The 18,864-nt window shown below is 47.1% G+C and overlaps 1 protein-coding gene across 1 annotated transcript; it reads right to left on the bottom strand.

The window, feature by feature from the left end:
• Window positions 1-502: 502 nt before the first annotated feature.
• On the bottom strand, window positions 503-18,361 carry Coil (coilin). The gene is made up of 7 exons (XM_006972023.4): window positions 14,660-18,361; window positions 9,554-10,688; window positions 9,355-9,441; window positions 9,065-9,112; window positions 6,449-6,518; window positions 2,928-3,016; window positions 503-1,441 (listed from the first exon to the last, which is right to left on the bottom strand). Exons 1-7 carry the CDS (start codon window positions 14,911-14,913, stop codon window positions 1,367-1,369), a joined length of 1,758 nt encoding a protein of 585 aa, XP_006972085.1. The 5' UTR covers window positions 14,914-18,361; the 3' UTR covers window positions 503-1,366.
• Window positions 18,362-18,864: the final 503 nt, after the last annotated feature.

Below are 18,864 nucleotides of genomic sequence, written 5' to 3'. Positions count from 1 at the left end.
AAACACACCCTGAGGTCCACACTTATGAGCCCAGTCAATACTGACTACTTTTCTCAATCTGTTTTCCAAGCCGTGTAAAGACAGCATGCTATACAAAGGCTCACTGCCGAAGTCCCACCACTTAGGGCTGAGCTGCCCTCCTAGAGTAAAACTCATCACTACAAATCGGCAAATACACACTTTGACATACTTTCCCATTATACAGATTAGTTAAACAGCATCTTCATTGATCCAACAGCTCCCAGATTATATGGAACTCCGCTGAACCACACTTTTTGACAACAGACTGGGTCAAAGCAATAATAATAATGATAATAATAATAATAATAACAACAACAACTTTCTTCAGATACTATCCCACTATGCAGCCCAGGCTGTCCCTGAACTTTTAAACTTCCTGTCTGGGCCTCCCAGGTGCAAAGCAAGCTGCCTTGTTATAAAAATGATTATAAAACCAAGATGACTATTTGTAGGACTCAAACATGATAACTCAGCATGAAAATTGAGTTCAGTATGATTTTATTTAAAAATTTGCAAAGCTGAAGGAGGGATCTAAGTTTTTGTTAAAGCAATTTGCACAGTTTATATTCAGCCTTTAGCTTTGCTGAATAATAACAGAAAAGGAAGTTTCTGTTCAAGATCCTCACTTCAGCACACTGAGCCAAGACTCCTGGCATCCTTGGTGGCAAGGTCACTTGCCCCTAGTCTGAGGTTCATGGCCAGCCCTCTGGCAGTGGGAGGCCAATTGTCCTCCAGGCAATACGAGGTTGTCCTCCCACTGCCCTCTACACACACAGGCCCTGAGAACCCTGTGTTTTACAGCTGGAACAATGGGAAAGGATTCCTTAACTCATCACCTGCAACAAATCCAACGCCATTAAGTCTTGAGGATGACAAGTATAAAACACTCAGAATGCGTGAGATGCTCCATGCTTAACAGAACAACTCACATGATAAAAAATTAAGTCAAGAAACATGCCTTAGTATTTGAAAATGTGACTTAAAAAACAAGATGCACAGCACGATCTTGCGGCGTGTGGTACTGTAAACTCCTACTGACGATTGCTACTGTGGTCCGACAGGTGGAAGAGAGGCAAGTGCCCTGCCATACTGGTCCGCCCACAGGGAACACCGCGCTTTCAACTGGGTTACTGAACTTAGCCTGAGGGAAATAAAGGTCCACAAACTAACACCCATGTCACTCTAAACGATGAGGTAGATCTCTTTTTCTAATATGGTAAAGTGAAGATAACAGAGAGTCCAAACGACATTTAATCTTCTTCTTACAACTCCAGGCTATGGTCACGGTCACAAACAATCCTTATAGACTTCGAGGCGATGAGGTCAGAGCTTATGTGCAGACAAGCTATTTACTTGAGATGCTATTTGAAGAGTCAATAATCAGTCTCGGATCAATCAACTCTTTCCAGTGCACACTGATCTGAGGAAAAACACAAAACATCCAAGTTAATCAACTCACTTTGACGTCACACAGACTTTAAGGTAAACATTGCAGGTTAGTTAAGTAAATTTCTGTGCAGAACTGGAGCTATCACACAATTTTCCAATAGAGATGCCCCAAGCACTCAGCGAGGGTGAACGATGAGAGCCATCTGGTGTCCAAAAGGGAAACGACAGGTTTTCTTGCAGTTTTTCCAGGAACGTATTTCAACAAAAAATTATATGGTTTAAATGTTGCAAACATAGAAGTATAGGAGGTGATACTGCCACAAACTCTAAGAATGTGTTTCTAGAAAAAAAAAAAAATCCTAGGGGCTCTTCTGCCTTAAAAGACAGGCAGCCAAAAAAAAAAAAAAAAAAAAAAAAAAAAAAAAACCAACCAACCAAACAAACAAACAAAAAAGCCGGGCGTTAGTGGCACACGCCTTTAATCCCAGCACTCGGGAGGCAGAGTCAGGCGGATCTCTGTGAGTTCGAGGCCAGCCTGGTCTACAAAGCGAGCTCCAGGACAGGCACAAAGCTACACAGAGAAACCCTGTCTTGAAAAAACAAAAAAAAAAAGACAGGCAGCACAGTCTGGCTGGGTCACCACAGGCTCAGAGTTCAGACAAGACAAGAGTGTTCAGCACTTAAATATAACAGCAAAATAAGAAAAACATTTGAAATCTGAGTACACATAGGGTCCAATGTCTTAACTATAATCAAGCTGCCAAACGGGTACTGCCACCACCTGACTGCTGGCTCTGAACGGAGGGAAACACACAGACCATGCGCTCTCCCATACGTTAGGGCCGGCAAGGTGGCTCAGCAGGTAAAGGTGCCTGCTACCAAGCCTGACGACCCGAGTTCAATCCCAGGATCCACATGGGGAAGGCGAGAGCAGATAACTGAGAGCTGTCTTCTGACCTCCACATGCATGCGGTGGCATACACACACAATAAATACATGTAATTTAAACATTAAAATAAAACAGACTATTATCAGGGGACAGAATCCCTGTGTTATGTCATTCTTCATGCCATCCATGCCACACAGGTCGGGACCGGAGAACCTGAGGGGCAGTAACAACTGGTAATGAGGGAGGCTTCTGAGTTCACACTTCTGGAGCTGAGCCTGGTCACGTGGCTAAGCTCAAGCTCTAGCGGTGGCTCTCGGGGTATTTGGTAATATAAAGTCTGACATATGCCCGCTCCTATGGGGACCTACACAACTCGAGGTTTCAACCAGTGCTATGCTTTCCTACAGGAAAGCAGTGTTTGGGTGTGTTGTTGCCACGTGGGCTCTGGGAGGTCCACGGCAGCACCCTGCTTTGGAACTTGTACTTGTTTGCTATTCCACAGGAAGACGAACTGCCCCAGAGCCCTGGTCCTCCAGGGTTTTAACACAAGCGGTTCAGGAAGCTGCAGTGTCATCTTTCATATGCCCACCCCTTCCGTCAAAAGTCTTAAGAGCAGCAGCTCGCCTACCCTCCTCTCCTGCGTCACGGCGTACTCCACCACCTCGGTTCCGTTCTCATTGTGATAGACCAAATCAAACTTCCCAGGTTCTTTCAGAGCTGAGAGCAGAGGGCAGAAAGACAGTGCGTCATTTCTCTGTGGTTAGATGTTCCTCACAGGGATTTCAACCCACTGGGAAACTGATGTGAAGGCTGGGGTCATTCAGGAAAGTGTCGTACTGCTAGAGAAGACATGGCCCTGTGCCAGCAACAGAACTTCCTTAGCATTTATCAGAGATGAGCTTCCCTTCATCAGAATGACACAGGCTTGAAAAGCCCACTGAGAACACCCAATATAGAATGTGCAACCACAAGATACTCCCAAAGGATAATCTTTGTTTCAGGACGGAAGGTATGGAACGTTGTTTTTAAAAAAAAAATCATATGTGCTTAAACTTAGAAACACGAGCAGGCTTCAGCCTTGTACAATAATGTGGGATTAGAAAAATGTCATACAAGCTGAAACCATACAATCAGTAATTGATGGGCAAAATTATGATCGTCTGAAAATCTTTTAAAAATATTCATCAAAATATTGAAAATCTCACCAGGGATACAGCCCAGTTGGTAGAGTGCTTGTCTAGCATGTGCAAAGCCCTAGGTTCAATTCCCAACACCCCATAAAACTAGGCATGGTTGTGATCACCTCGAATCCTAGCGCTCAGGAGGAGAATCACAAGTTCAAGGTCATCACTGGCTACATAGCAAGCTCCACACAGGGATCTTTAAGCCTCCAGCTCATAAAAAGGGGGGAGAGACCGGGAAAGGGCTCAGCAAAGGAAAGGGCTTGCTGCACAAGCCCAAAGATGGTGCGTTCGATCCCCAGGACCCGTGCGGTAGAAGAAAAGAATCAACTCTTGAGAATGGTCCTGACCGTCACATGCCCAAACACACACACACATACGAAATATGTTTAAAAAAAAAACTGGGGGCAAGGCGGGGGTGCAGACGGGACAGGACCACAGAAGTTGGTCTGGGGGTGGAAGAGGAGGAAAAATGATGTGATAACAGTATTCATGTATGAAATTCTCAAAAAAACAAAAAACTGAAATTAAAACAAACCCAACAAAACCCCCAAACTTTAAAAAATCTTTACTGTACAAAGAAATTAAAAAACAAACAAAACTAGCGAACGCATACTGTGTAATGGAATCTAGGCACTGGACAGACGTGCTCACGGTCCTGCTTGCCTCCTGCAGCCTCCACACGTCCGTCTGTGCCTCGTGCCCCAGCTGCTCCCTTCAGAGCTTGGATCCTCTGAGCTCCTGATACCATACAACAGCTCAGCCCTGAGAAGTTTCTTTTTGTTTTTTGAGACAGGGTTTCTCTGTGTAGCCCTGGCTGTCCTGGAACTCACTCTGTAGAAAAGGCTGGCCTTGAACTCAGAGATCCTCCTGCCTCTGCCTCTGGAGTGCTGGGATTAAAGGCATGCGCCACCACCTAGCTGAGAAGCTTCCTTTTCACTTGGTAGGCTTTCGTTTGTTTTGGTTTGAGCCCTACCTGACTCAAATTCAAAACCCTTCTGCCTCGGTATCCGCGTGCCGTAACTTCAGGGGGACTTGAGGTGTGAGCCACTTTATGAAGCTTTGGGCTGGTGTCACCTGAACACCTTCCTCCTTTTCATCACAGCCAGTTCCCCTAAAGTCAGGAAGGACACAGGCAGGCACAGTGCTACCATTCCCACTGCTGGCCAGGTCCATACAACTCGACTCAGGATCATGAGGATGGCACTTCAAACATGACCCATTTTTGATCCTTTGCTCAGGGAGTTCCTAGCACTTTGTTGCTGTTGAAGCACCAATTCTTACTGATCCGGCCAGGCTGGCTGGTCACCGTGTCCCAGGAATCCACCTGTCCCTACCTCTCCAGCAGATTCCAAGCACCCAGGATCACTCCAGGCTTTTGTCTAGTGGTTCTGGGAACCAACCACTGGTCCTCATATTTGCCAGCAAACTTTTTACCAAACTTTTTATCTGAGCTATCTCCAAGATCCCAACTGTCCATTTATCCTGCTTCCTGGTTAGGTACCCAAGGTATACACAGTAAAAGTCTCGTTCCAGGCTTTCAGGACCAATAGGTGTGAGAATCATTTACAATATGCCATTGAGGTCCTGGGTTTAGCCAATCCCCAGCATCACAAAAATAGAAAGACTATAAACATATACACACATTTCAGACATTTTATTCTGTATTTAATACACAAAAGCCAACCTTCTGAGTTGGTCCTGTTCACTGGAAAGTTGGGTTTTTTCATTTGTTTTTTGAGACAGAGCTTCTCTGTATAACAGCATTGGCTGTCCTGAAGCTCACTCTGTAGACCAGGCTGGCCTTGACCTCACAGAGATCCATCTGCCTCTGCCTCCCGAGTGCTGGGATTAAAAGTGAGCACCGCCACCACCCCACTAAAATGAAATTTTTATAAGCTATATCCCTAATAAATTCTATGTAATTTTCAGTTTCTATTTTTTTTTTTTTTTTTTTGAGACAGGGTTTTATGTAGCCCAGGCTGACCTCTAACTTTCTTTGTAGCTGAGGATGACCATGAACTCCTAATCTTCCTGCCTCAGCCTCCTGCATGCTGGGACTACAGGAGTGTGCCACTGTGCCCGGTTTTAGGCAGCACTGGGATGGAACCCAGGGCTTCTTTGTGCATGCATACGATTTGGACCCGCAAGCACCCTCCCTCTCGTCTTCCCTCTATAGCTGCTCAGGCTGGCCGCAAGCTCGGGAGCCTCCTCCTCCTCCCTCCTGCCTCCTCCCCTCTCAGGGGCCGGAACCACACCCAACAGCGCTGGTTTCTAAGTCCACATGAGAGGACAGGGAATGTAGTGCAGTGGTAGAGCACCTCTCCGGGGGGCATAAGCCATGATTCTGATCCCGTACACAAAAAAGATGTAAGAAAATGACACAGAAATGTAAAGGTTTCCAAGGTTATCTATATATAGATTCTTCCTAGATTTTTACAAAATTTCTTTTGACCTTTTTGTTTGTTTGTTTTTGTTTTCTGAAACAGGGCTTCTCTGTGTAGCCCTGACTGTCCTGGAACTCTCTCTGTAGACCAGGCTGTCCTTGAACTCACAGAGGCCAAGCCTGCCTCTGCCTCCCGAATGCTGGGATTTAAGTCATGCGCCGCCGCCATGGCCCGGCTTTCTTTTGCTCTTTTCTAGCTGACCTATGCAAACAGCTGACGAACAGTTTTTCTGGCACCTCCCCGAATCAGCACTCAGTTTAAGTTTCCTAGAAGTAACGCTCTTCCAGCGTACATTCACCAGTACTTACAATCTCCTGCCAAGTGTATGATGACAGCCATAAGAACAATCAGCCCAATGTCTCCATCCAAGGAGAAGGTGCCACAGGTCCCAGGAGCACAGTGTGCTGACAGGTACTAGGCGAGCAGAGGTCAAGGGAGAGCACACCTCTAGGTGTAAAGACTGCTCAGCACACATTGTGGGGTGGAGTCTAACTCTCCACATCCGCTTCTAAAAGACTCACCTGGTAAGGATGAGAGGACTTCTATATCCACTTGCTGGGTCTCTGGGTTGTGGCTTAATATTTTTCCTTCCTTCCAAAAATAAAAGACCAAGTTAAAAGTCTCCATGTAAAACACTGTAATGTACTAAAGGACACTAAGTAAGTAGACTGTAAAATGGCTGCTTTCATGTGATATAAATTTATCTCAACAAATCAACATGTAAAGGAATAAAAACAACAATGGAGTGATGAGCACTCTCCCTGAATAGACAGAAATGTTAGCAGAGGTACAATGGACACACATTGGTCCTGACTGGCAGATACCTGCAGCACTTGACAACAGGAAAACACTATAGTAGGTCCCCAGAATTGATGGGGTGAGGGAGGAGGTAGACTAGAGCAGTGTGCTCACGGGAGGAATAGCGTCACAGCCTTCTTCATACACACAGCAGTGCTTGGGGGGGGGGGGAATCTAAAGCGTGGGCACAACCCCCAAGCAGGGGCAGGAAGGCACCTTGTCACCGAAAAGGTCACAAGCTGCTTCTTCCCAGGTCTCCAGGTTGAAAGCTGGTTTCCAGCTTCGTGGAGACACTGATGCCAGATGGGAGGGTGCATGCCTGTAATCCAAGCACTCAGAGGCAGAGGGCAGGAGGCACATGGATTTGAGGCTAGCTTGAACTACATAGCTAAGACACTGCCCCTCAATAATTTAAAAGGAGGGTGGAGGAGGGCTGGAGAGATGACTCCGAGGTTAAGAGCACTGTCTGCCCTTCCAGGGGACCTGGGTTCAATTCCCAGAACCCATACAGCAGCTCACAACTGTCTGTAACTCAGCTTGAAGGGATTAGACAGCCTCACACAGACATACATGCAGGCAAAACCCTGTTTGGTTGGAACCCCTGCTGGCCCCTGCACAACCTAGGAAACCTGGGCTGCCCTACTTCCCCAGCACCTCCCACCCCATGCCCCAGGCACTGAGAAAACTCTGAGCAAAGGAATAGCGCCAAAAGCCCAATTACCCATTTCCAGTAGCAACCCACCTTTCTGACATGACCACCCAAGTGCCTGCCAAGGGGCTTGGCTTCTGACCATACCTGGGCACAAGCCCAGCTCCTGGCTCGCACGTCATCAACCCTCACCTATAAAACCTCCCTGCCTTAGCTCAGGCATGTGGCTTCTCAGACCCCGTTCACTGGGGCCTGTGAACCCACATGAGAGCAATACCCAATAAACCTGCATTTATCTGTTTTTAATCTGGTCTGACCTGGACTTTTGCATCAGCAGAAACATATCAAACACCAATGCAAATAAAATAAAAATAAATAAATCATTAAAAAAAAAAAAAAAAACTTAAACTGGGTGGGCGTGGCGGTGTTCCCTTTAATTGTAGTAGAGGCAGAGGGATCTGAGTTTGAAGCCAGCCTGGTCTACAGAGTGAGTTCCAAGACAGCCAGGGCTACACAGAGAAACCCTGCCTCAAAACATAAATGAACAACACTGAAAGAGAGGAACCCTGCCCTGCTGCTGAGCAGCAATGGCGAGACAGCTGTGAGGCCATATACCGAGGCCAACCCATGAGCTTTTTTGGGATGTTTTGTAAGACCACGTTTCTCTGTGTAACAGCCCTGACTCACCTGGAACTCGATTTGTAGACCAGGCTGGCCTCAAACTCACAGAGATCCGCCTGCCTCTGCCTCCCGAGTGCTGGGATTATTCAGGTGTGCACCACCACCGCCCAGCTAACCCCGGTCCTTTCTAAGAGTAGCCAGCAAGCACTCCGTAATGCTGAGCCATCTCTCCAGCCCCACCACTCACAACCTCCCCTTACACTGTGAGCACAGACAAGAGGTGCTTTTTATTGACTTATTTATCTTGTCTTCGTGTTTATTTTTGAGACAGGCCCTACGCTTGCTCCTCCGCAGAAGCACAATAGTCCCTGTACTCCACGTGGAGCTCATCATTCCCACCCTGTTTTCTTCTCAAGTGTCAGCAACAGAAGACTAGGAGACTTCACAGTGACACTTCTAAAATGTCCACAGGACTCTCATCCTCCTTTATGACATTATTTATGAAAATGTCTATATTATCCATGCAAGTATTATTTAAATATATCAATATTTCATTTTTTAAGATTTTTCATTTTTTTATGTGTATCAGTGTTCTATCTGCATGTGTCCCTGCAGGCCAGAAGAAAGAATCAGATCCCATTATAGATGGTTGTGAGCCACCATGTGGTTGTTGGGAATTGAACTCAGGACCTTTGGAAGAGCAGCCAGGGCTCTTAACCACTGAGGCATCTCTCTAGCCCCATACTTCATCTATTTAAAAACATTTTGAAACAGGATCTCCCTATGTCAGCCTAGTTCCCTTCAGATTCAAAATTCTCCTGCCTCAGCCTCCTGAGTGCCAGGATTAAAAGTGGGTGCTGCTACACTGAACAAGTTTCTGACATAATGACAATTTGATCTTTTTATTTATTTATTTATTTAAAGAGATGGAGGCTCACTATATTGCCCAGGCGAGCTGTGAACTCCTAGGCTCAAATGATTTCCCGCCTCAGCCTCCTGAGTAACCTGGACAGCAGGTGCACCCCACCACAACCAGCTGACTTCACTGTGTTCATAGACACAGCCTTACCTTGTAATCAGAGACATCGGGGGAGTAGTCCGACGTGAGTTCCAACAGCTACAAAAGAAGAAGAAGAATCCTACAAGTACCCGCCCCCTCCTGGGGCTGCTTCCCTACCCCAGGAACAGGTGCCGTGCGGAGGTGCACACTGCCCCCCACCTGAGGCCCCACCACGACTTCTGACACCTGCAGACAGTTTTGGGAGACGTTACTCAGTAAGATTCACTAAGTAAGCCTTGTGTGTCTGTGGGGGATGGAAATCTTGCCTTTGTTACAGTTGGTGCTGTTTTAACATATACCTTAAATGCAATCTTTTCGCCGACTTGAGGGGCAGCTGCCAACTGTGGCAATAGGCTATAGTCCTTCTTGTGTGTCTCTACAGGATTCTGGAAAACAATCACGTTTGACTTCGTTACTGGTGAGAAAAGGGGGACTTGCCACAGAGCTAAGATGCACACCACGGGGAAAGGGAGGAGGCCACTCACAATGACTCCTTACCTGGATCACAATGGATGAGTTTGTTAGGATGTCATTTAACTGTTTCTGCTTCTGGCTCTCAGAGCTTCTGTTTAAGATACAGGAGATAGCATGGCCTCGGCCTCGACCTCGGCCCCGGACACCCCGGCCCCTCAGTCCCTTCCCAAATAAGAAGTCCTCTCCTCGTCCCCATCCTCTTCCCAAACTGCTGGAGACAGGCACACTGGGAGAAGGACCAGCAGTCTGCCTGCCTCTGCTTGAGTCAGTTTTCCATCCCATAATTCCCGGCGTCTGCACCATCAGCTCTGGACACCCTTGCCCTGCAAAGAGGCCTGCTGCCTTTAGGAAGTCCGAGGTGCCCTCGGGGATGTTCTGGGACACCACAAACTGGTCCTCTGACTCCGAACTGGAGTCTGAACTGGATGAGGAGGTTCGGGCGGCCTTGCCCTTGCCGGAGCTGAAGGCGAAGGCAGACTTTGAGGACTGTCTGGTGGCAGCTGCCGTTTTTGTAGCGGGCCCATCTTTCAACAGCTCAGCTGACAGTTTCTCGGAAAAGGTGCCCCCCTGCACTGTGACACTGCAGTGGTCATCGCCGGCTGACTCTGGACCGGAATCCGACTCTGACAGGTAGCCTGGGCTCCCTTTGGGTCCCGCGTTGCTTTTCCTCCGGGCTTTAGTGAGGCTGCTTCTGGGGGAGCACTTGGGGGAGCCCTTGGGGGAGCCTCTGGGGGAGCCCCTGGGGGAGCCCCTGGGCGAGCTGCAGTTCTGTGGGCTCCACTCCTTGGGCGCTGGTGTTTTGGAAGACTTGGAGGCCTTGGTCTGCTTCTTATGTTCACATTTCTCCTTTCGTTTTGGTGATTTCTTTTTGGCCTCTTCCTCCTCCTCTGCTGGGCTACCGGTCACTTTGCTCTTTCTCTTGTTTCTCGCCCTCCCCATCTCATCTGGAACCTGTTTTGTTTCCGGGCCCAAGGCCTTCTCACTATGGCCCTCCTCCTGCTTTTTCCAGGGCTTCTTTGAGCACTTGGAACCCAGTTCCGTCTCTTCATCCTCCACCAACTTAAAAGCCCGCTTCTTCGCTTTTCTGGGTACAAAATGAGAGTCGCCACCATTGCTTATGACCAGATTCTCAGGGAGTCCTCCATCTTCTAACTTAACCCTGTCAAAAGAAGAGAGCAATTAGCAAGCACAGCTCCAGGATGCAGTTCCACACGGCCACAGCGGCAGACTGCCACACAGCCTAAGGATGAACGCTCCACAAAATGACCCACAGAGCACAACCCGTTCATTGGCTAGTTTTGTTTTGTCTTTGTTGTTTTGAGACAGGGTCTCACCTTAGATGGCCTGGAACTTGCTAAGGAGATCAGGCTGGCCTCCAACACACAGAGATCCACCTGCCTCTTCCTCCTCCTGAGTGCTGGGATTAAAGGCAGTATCATCATGCCGTGCTCATTGTGGCTAGTTTTATTAACTTAATATCTACTGTGTCCCATACATTTCTTTCTAACTTAAACATTACCAACAAACTAGAAATCTTTCATGTCACAGGTCTCAAAACTACAACTCAAACAGGGGCCTTCCAAGACCCAGGGCTGATAAGTAGTAGAAGGATATTCTAACCTTGGCTTGCCTATCTTCAAAATTCAATTTTTTTTAAACAACATAACATTTTTATTTATTGACAATTTCATACACACATAAAATTAATTTCAATCACATTCACACACAAACACCAGCTTCCAGCTTCTCTCAGATGCCCCCAACTTCATGCCCCCTTTTTCCTTAATTCACAATCTTTCTACTATGTGTGCGTTAGCCATTCTAAAAGGTGAACATATTAACCATCCAGCTTTGCTTTAAAACGAGTAAAAACATAAAATGAATCTGAATGTCGGTTACAGCACCGGGGAAATGGAGCCAGGCAGAGCCAGGCGATCCCTGGAGCTCACTGGCCAGGCCAGCCTAGCTCGGTTCCAGGTTCAGTGAGAGAGCCTGTCTCCAAAAGATAAGGTCGATCATAACTGAGGACGGCACTAGGCATCTCTGCATAAATTTACAGACATTCATGCACACCCAATGCATATGCACACATACATATACAAGACACAGACACGTATACATATAATGAATCTGTCAGGGGAAGACAATTATAAAGAGTAAGAAACAATGCCGGGAGGTGGTGGTGCATGGCTTTAATCTCAGCACTCGGGAGGCAGAGGCAGGCAGATCTCTGTGAGTTCAAGGCCAGCCTGGTCTACGGAGCAAGATGCAGGAAAGGCGCAAAGCTACACAGAGAAACCCTGTCTTGAGAAACTGGAAAAAAAAAAGAGTAACAAACAAACTACCCCTAAATTTTCACATTTAGTTGCTTTTCTTTTTTAATTAAAATTTTTTGAGATGCTTATTTCTTTTTCTTTGTTTGGGTGTTTTGATGCATGTATATTTGTGTCCCATGTGTATGCAGTATCCATAAAGACCAGAAGAGGGCATCAGACCCTCCTGGGACTGTAGTGAGCTATCATGTAGGTGCTGGGACCTGAGCCCTGAACCAGGGTCCTCTACAGGAGTAGACAGTGCTCTTAGCTACTGAGTCATATAGTCTTTTTGTTTTGTTTTGTTTGACTATGATCTACATCATTTACCAGCGAGGCTCACTACATCCACCCCTCTAGCTCCCTGGCTGAATCTAGGGCCTCAGGCATGCTAGCTAGGCAAACACTCATTCAGCTACTGAGCTACATTCTCAGGCCCACAGGAGTACCATTTTTCCACATGCAATTGTTCATTTGAGGCATTTAGGAGGAATTTCCCTGTCATCTGCTACAATTATTACTTGTAACAGATTTCACTGTTGTTTTTGACATCATTAACATCATTATAAGAATATAATTTGGGCTGGAAAGATGGCTTAGCGGTTAAGAGTAGTGGCTGATCTTCCAGAGGTCCTAAGTTCAATTCCCAGCAACCACATGGTGGCTCACAACCAATCTATAGTGGAATCTGATGCCCTCTTCTGGCATAAAATTGTACATGCAGATAGAACATTCATATACATAAAATAAATAAATAAAATTTAAAAATGTAATTCCTAGGTAATCTAAGTATTAACTGTAGCCAGCAGCAAGTTATTAATTCATTAAACTTAATAGATAGAGACACAGCTCTTTCTCTTTGTTTAAATAGTCCTTCAATTGTAATGAGAATGGACTTATTTCAGTCAATAAAAAGGAAAGGAAAAAGAGCAGCCAGGCATGGTAGCGAATGCCTTTAATCCCAGCACTTAGGAGGCAGAGGCAGGTGGGTCTCTGTGTTCAAAGCCTGCCTGGTCTACATCAAGAAGCCCTATCTCAAAAAAGAAAAAAGAAAAAGGGAAAAGAGCCTTGAATGCCTTTAATCCCAGCACTTGGGAGACAGAAGCAAGTAGATCTCTGTAGTTCAAGGCCAGCCTGTTTTACATGAGAGAATTTGCCTCAAAAATTAAAGGGGTGAGGGGAAGAACTTTGAAATTTGGACTATTTCAAGTTGTCACCTGAAGCTGAACATTACTAATAAATAAAAACATTACTAATAAAAATTACTAATAGCATTCCTGATTTAAGAGAGAGAGATACGAAGATATGGTCATTGTTTCGAGTTCATTTCCCTGATGTTCTGAAGAAATCTTGTACATGTGACACTCTCTAGAGAAAGCAATATTAAATAACAAAGGCAAGCAAGAAATAGTCTGGTTTACAATTCTGAAATTAATTCACTTTAGCTGAATCTTAAAGGTGGGGGAGGGGGATGGACTAATTCAGCCAAGATATGAATGCGAACTGGAATGATCCATCACATCTCACCACCATCTGAGATAATAACTAAGCCATGTGTCAACTAGTCACACTACAATCACCCCCGGATACTCACTTCAGTGTCAATTTTTTAAAAAAATTTCTTTGTTATTGTTTGAGACAGGGTTTCTCTACATAACCCTCATTGACTGGAACTCACTATGTAGACAAGACTGGCTTCGAACTCACAGAGACCTGCTTGCCTCTGATTCCTGAGTGTATTGGGATTAAAGGTATGTACCACCACATCTGGCTTAGTTTTTCAATTTCTAAGAGCATATTTAAAACTATATTGTGTGAGGTTTGGGAATATACTCAGTGATAGAGCACTTGCCCAGCATGTATGAGGCTCTGAGTTCCAAACTCAGCACCACAAAATAAAACAAAACGTAAGTTATTGTGTGTTCCTATTCTGTTGTTGTTTTCTTTTTTGAGTCAGGGTCTCTCTACAGAGCCCTGGCTGTCATGGAACTCGCTATGAAGACCAAGGCCTTTAAGTCAAGAGATCCACCTGCCTCTGAGTGCTGAGACTAAAGGCATGGGCCACCCTGTCCGGCGTTTACTTTAAAACAAACAAACAAAAAACCAGGGTCTTATGTGTGTCAAGCTGACCTTGAACTATTTAGCCAAGAATGACTTTGAACTTCTGAATCACCTGTCTCCACCTCCCCAGTGCTGGGATTCCCTGTTTGGGAGGCTGGGGATCCAATCTAAGGCTTTGTTGTTAGGCAAGCAGTCTAGCAACTGAAACACGCCCCCCACCCTTACCCCGACCCCCTACCCGGACCCCCCGGGTCTGCGGTCCCTATTCACAACTGAAATGGATTCCAAAAGCAATTCAAAGGAACCCAATGGCACATGAACCGTGACGCAGAATGACACCCACCAAATTAGCCTCAGCGGCCATGGCCAAGAAGCTAAGGTGGGACATTCCACGCGTGCTTATGAAAACATTACTCTCCTTCCTGCTTTGGTCTCCCGCACCGAGTGCTGCCCAGAGAAGGCGGGTCTGTGGCCATGCGGACGGGCACACAGAGCCCGGCTGGCTGAGTGACCCCTGGGCCGCCCGCCCCTGGAGCATCAGAGCTGCTCTAAGCCTAGCCGCCCTGGGATGAGAAAGCAGAGGGAAGGATGCTGCACCATCCGACGGGCTGGACCACTCCGGACCTCCCCGCCTGTGCCTCTCTGCAGCTAGCTCGCCACCCCGGGCCGGTGGACGCGCGGTCCGGCCAGCGCGCCCACGCCCGCACACCCCACCCCACCCCTCCCACCCACGCCCGCGCCGCGCGCCCCCGCACACCTGAGGCAGTCGTTGTCTCTCACCAGGCGCGCGCTCTCGGCGGGGGGCAGCAGCCCCCCTTCCAGGTAGAGGCCCAGGAGCGCCCCGGAACTGAAGCCGAAGCGCTGGCGGATGAGGCTGATGAGATCCGTGACAACTCGGCATCTGTTCAGGTCCACCAGAAGCCAGAAGACCGTGCAGTGCGGCGTGGCCGGCGGCGGGTAGTCAAATTGAAGCCGTAGCCTAACCGTCTCGGAGGCTGCCATCTTGCTCATGCTCAACGGAAGCCGAGAGGTTCCACAGGGCTACGGAGAGGCGTGCTCCGCGGCCCGCCCCCCCCCCCCCCCGCCGCCACCCCCGAGGCCGTTTGCGCGCGCGCCGCCTAGAGGCGCAAGTGTGTACTGCAGGCTCCCGTCGTGAGCTCCAGCACTGATTGTAAGGTCTGAATATACGCAAGCATCTGTCACGATGTCTCCTAAGATATCGGTTCGTGTATGGGGAAAAAAAAGCCTGTATAAACAGTAAGCAGCCTGACCCCAAACCCTGTAATACGATTTTTTACCTTTATACCAAAAAGATCAAGAAAGCACCAGAATCCACATGTGATATTTGTCCAGGCAGAATCCGAAGGATTTGTGCTGTGAGACCTAAAGTTCTCATGAGAATGTCTAAAACCAACAAAAACACATGTCCTTGGGGCCTCAGGGGTTTCATGTGTGTTGTGTCTGTGACCAGATCAAGCGTGCTTTCCTTTTCTTGAGGCAGAAAAATTGTGAAAGTGTTAAAGGCACAAAGTGGAGAATCAGAAAGTTAAATACGGAGATTTTTTTTTTTTTTAAGATTTATTATGTATACAGTGTTCTGCCTGCATGTATGCCTGCAGGCCAGAAGAGGGCACCAGATCTCATTACAGAGGGTTGTGAGACATCCTGTGGTTGCTGGACATTGAACTAAGGACCTCTGGAAGAGCAGCTAGTAGTGGTCTTAACCAGCCCCCTATGAAGCTTTTTAAAATAATTAAAATCAAGGCTTGTCCTCTAAAAACAATAAAAACCAGTAACTTTGAGCTGGGGATAGAGCACAGTTGGTAGAGTCAACAACTGTGGGGTCATCAACACCACCACAAAGAGGTCATATAAAGTATGACCTCTTATCCTTATTTGGAAGATTTCAGAAATATTAATGTTCAGAGAAGTTAAGCAACACCCCCCAAGGTCATTAGACCAGTGAATGGTTGGGACTTGGCAGTCAGTATACACACTGAAAAAAGTTTCTTTTTATTCTAATCCTTAGGTCTTTCGGATTAAATCACCATTACTTTCTTTTGATGTTTGGGTCAAAGCCAAAGAGTTGTACTATACATGCTAGGGAAATGTCTTATTCCCTCAGCTACAGTCCAGCCCTACATTACCATCATAGTTATTAGTGGGGCACAGGCAATCAAAATAACATAAAACAAAGCTGGACATGGCGGCCATGCCTTTAATCCCAGCACTCGGGAGGCAAAGGCAGTAGGGTAAAAAGGGCCAAGGAAAAACTCCCTGACCCTGACTTGACCCCTGACAAGACCAGGGTCAAGGCCTTGAAATCCCACCAATCCCTGAGCTTGTCCCAGAGTCATGCCATAGAATTTTACCAATTCCTAAAATCACTAAAGCAAAAATCCCACCAATCTCTGAGCGTGCGCCAGAATCACCACAAAAACCCACCAATCCCAAGCCACCCTGGAAAGCTTCACCCCCTCCCCCAAGAAACCCTATATAAGCTCTGTATTCTGTTCAATGTGCTGCTGCTTCTCACCCTAGAGGCAACCACCCTCCTGGATTTTCCCTTCCCAAGAAATCTCTTGTGTGAGGTTTGTTGTGCAGTGTGACACTTTCACTAGAGCAGAGCGGGGCTGTGACAACTTTTGCTAGAGCATAGCAAAACTGTAACACTTTCACTGGGGAAACTTTCCCCCAAAGCAGAGCTGTAAGGACTTTGCTGGGAAAACTCTCCCCCAACAGAACAGAGTTGAGGAAACCTTTCCCTGGAGCAGAGCTGTAAGCTGCAACAATTACAGTGACTCTGTGGCATTTATTCCTGGGCTCTCGACTGTCAGGATACATTCCCATCAGAGATGCAACACTAACATTTGGTGCTGTGACTGGGATAGGCTCTCCTGGTGCCTGTGCTCTCTCCCTGTGATCTGAGATGCAGTGGGACCCTATCCCTCATCTGCAGTGCCCTGGGAACAGACTCACCTTCCGGCTCACTGATGGCTCAGCACCCCACTCACCAGCGGCAATCGGGTAAGTTTCTCCTTTGGTCAGTGTAAACGTTTCCCTGAGTCCAAGGAAGTGACCGTTGACTGTCCAACACCCCTCGGGTACTCTTGGAGGTGGAGGTATCCCCATTCACGTTCTTTAAGGCTATGACTGGCCCTCTTCACCTGGCCTCCACCCCTGGAGCTGCAATCCTGCAGTTTCCTTAGGCCCAAATGGGCTACTGTGCCCCCGTTCTTCCCCTTTCTCCCTGTTTTCCCTCTGGAGTTGCCCGTGACCCCACAGCACCTCTAGGTCCTTGTGGCTTTGGTGACCCCACTCCTCACCCCTTCCTGTGGATGGTCTGTGGGATGGTCTGTATGTCAGTTACTGTTACTCTGATTGGTCAATAAATAAAACACTGATCGGTCCGTGGCTAGGCAGGAAGTATAGGCGGGACTAACAGAGAGGAGAAAAGAAAGAACAGGAAGGCAGAAAGAGTCACTGCTAGCCGCCGCCATGACAAGCAGCATGTGAAGACACCGGTAAGCCACAAGCCACGTGGCAAGGTATAGATTTACGGAAATGGATTAATTTAAGCTATAAGAACAGTTAGCAAGAAGCCTGCCACGGCCATACGGTTTGTAAGCAATATAAGTCTTTGTGTTTACTTGGTTGGGTCTGAGCGGCTGTGGGACTGGCTGGTGACAGAGATTTGTCCTGACTGTGGACAAGGCAGGAAAACTCTAGCTACATGAGACCTCCCCTCTTAGAGCTTGGTTTTCATCCTTGCCTTCTGGCCTCTACCCAAGCCCTGGTACCAGGCGCTGAGTCTTACCTCATGTTGAAAACAAAAAGCTTGAGGGCCAGGGAGGTGGCCCTGCGGTTAAGGATCTGACAACTTGAGGTAGGTCCCTGGCACTCACATGGTAGGAGAGGACCAACTCCCACAAGCTGTCCTCTGGCTCCCACATGTGCCATGGCATGCACATCCCCCTACTAAAAAATAAATAAAATCAAAATGATTTTTTCTTTCTAATTTTGTTTTGTTTTGTTTTTTGAGACAGGCCTCTCTGTTTAGCCCTGGCTGTCCTGGAGCTCACTCTGTAGACTCGACTGGCCTCAAAATCCATCTGCCTCTGCCTCCAGAGTGCTGGAATTAAAGGCGTGCACCACCACTGCCCTGTGATTTATTTATTTTTATTTTATGTGTATGGGTGTTCTGCCTGCCTGAATGTGTGTCACATGCATGCACTGCCCAAGGAGTCCAGAAGAAGGCATCAGAGGCATGATGGATGGTTGTGAACCAGTATATGGGTGCTGGGAATTGAACCCACATCCTATGGAAAAGCAGCCAATGCTCTTAACTCCAGCCCCCTTTTCCTTCTTTTTGAAACAGTGTTTCACTATGTATGGATGGCCTTGAACTCACTAAGATCCACTTGTCTCTGCATTCCTAATGCTGGGATTAAAAGCATACACCACCATTCCTTGACTCCAAAGAAGTTTTTTTTTTTAGATTTACTTATATGTTATGTGTGTTTGTCTGTGAGTGTGTGTGTGTGTGTGTGTGTGTGTGTGTGTGTGTGTGTCAGAGAGAGAGAGAGAGAGAGAGAGGTGTCACATATATGATGCCCGGTGCCTTCTTGGAGCCTACTGAGGCCAGAAGAGGGCATCAGATCTCCTGAAACTGGAGTTACAAATACAAAATTATTGTAGGCTACTGTGTGGGTGCTGAAAACCAAACCCGGATCCAGCAAGAGCAGCAAGTGCTCTGAATGACCAAGTCATCTCTTTAGCACACTCTTCCAGCCTCCACCCCACTTGTAGCTGGAGAGTTTCTCCCCTGGTCCTGCCAAGCCCCCGCAGTCCACTTACAAACTAAACACACAGACGCTTATATTATTTAAACTGTTTGGCCTAATGGCTCAGGCTTCTAGCTAGCTGTTCTTATATCTTAAATTAACCCATTTCTATTAATCT

The sequence above is a fragment of the Peromyscus maniculatus genome, chromosome 8 (genome assembly GCF_049852395.1).
Source record: "Peromyscus maniculatus bairdii isolate BWxNUB_F1_BW_parent chromosome 8, HU_Pman_BW_mat_3.1, whole genome shotgun sequence".
Taxonomy (NCBI): domain Eukaryota; kingdom Metazoa; phylum Chordata; class Mammalia; order Rodentia; family Cricetidae; genus Peromyscus; species Peromyscus maniculatus.
Note: the sequence above shows the minus strand (reverse complement) of the source record. Positions and strands in the feature narration are given on the sequence as shown.

What these genes read in the sequence shown, in the direction of transcription:
- Coil (XM_006972023.4), bottom strand. Translation starts at nt 14,913, where the DNA reads ATGAGCAAGATGGCAGCCTCCGAGACGGTTAGGCTACGGCTTCAATTT. An exon ending in AGAGACAACGACTGCCTCAG is followed by an intron (nt 10,689 to 14,659) that starts GTGTGCGGGGGC and finishes TTCTTTTGACAG; the next exon opens with GGTTAAGTTAGAAGATGGAG. An exon ending in CCGATGTCTCTGATTACAAG is followed by an intron (nt 6,519 to 9,064) that starts GTAAGGCTGTGT and finishes TATTTTTGGAAG; the next exon opens with GAAGGAAAAATATTAAGCCA.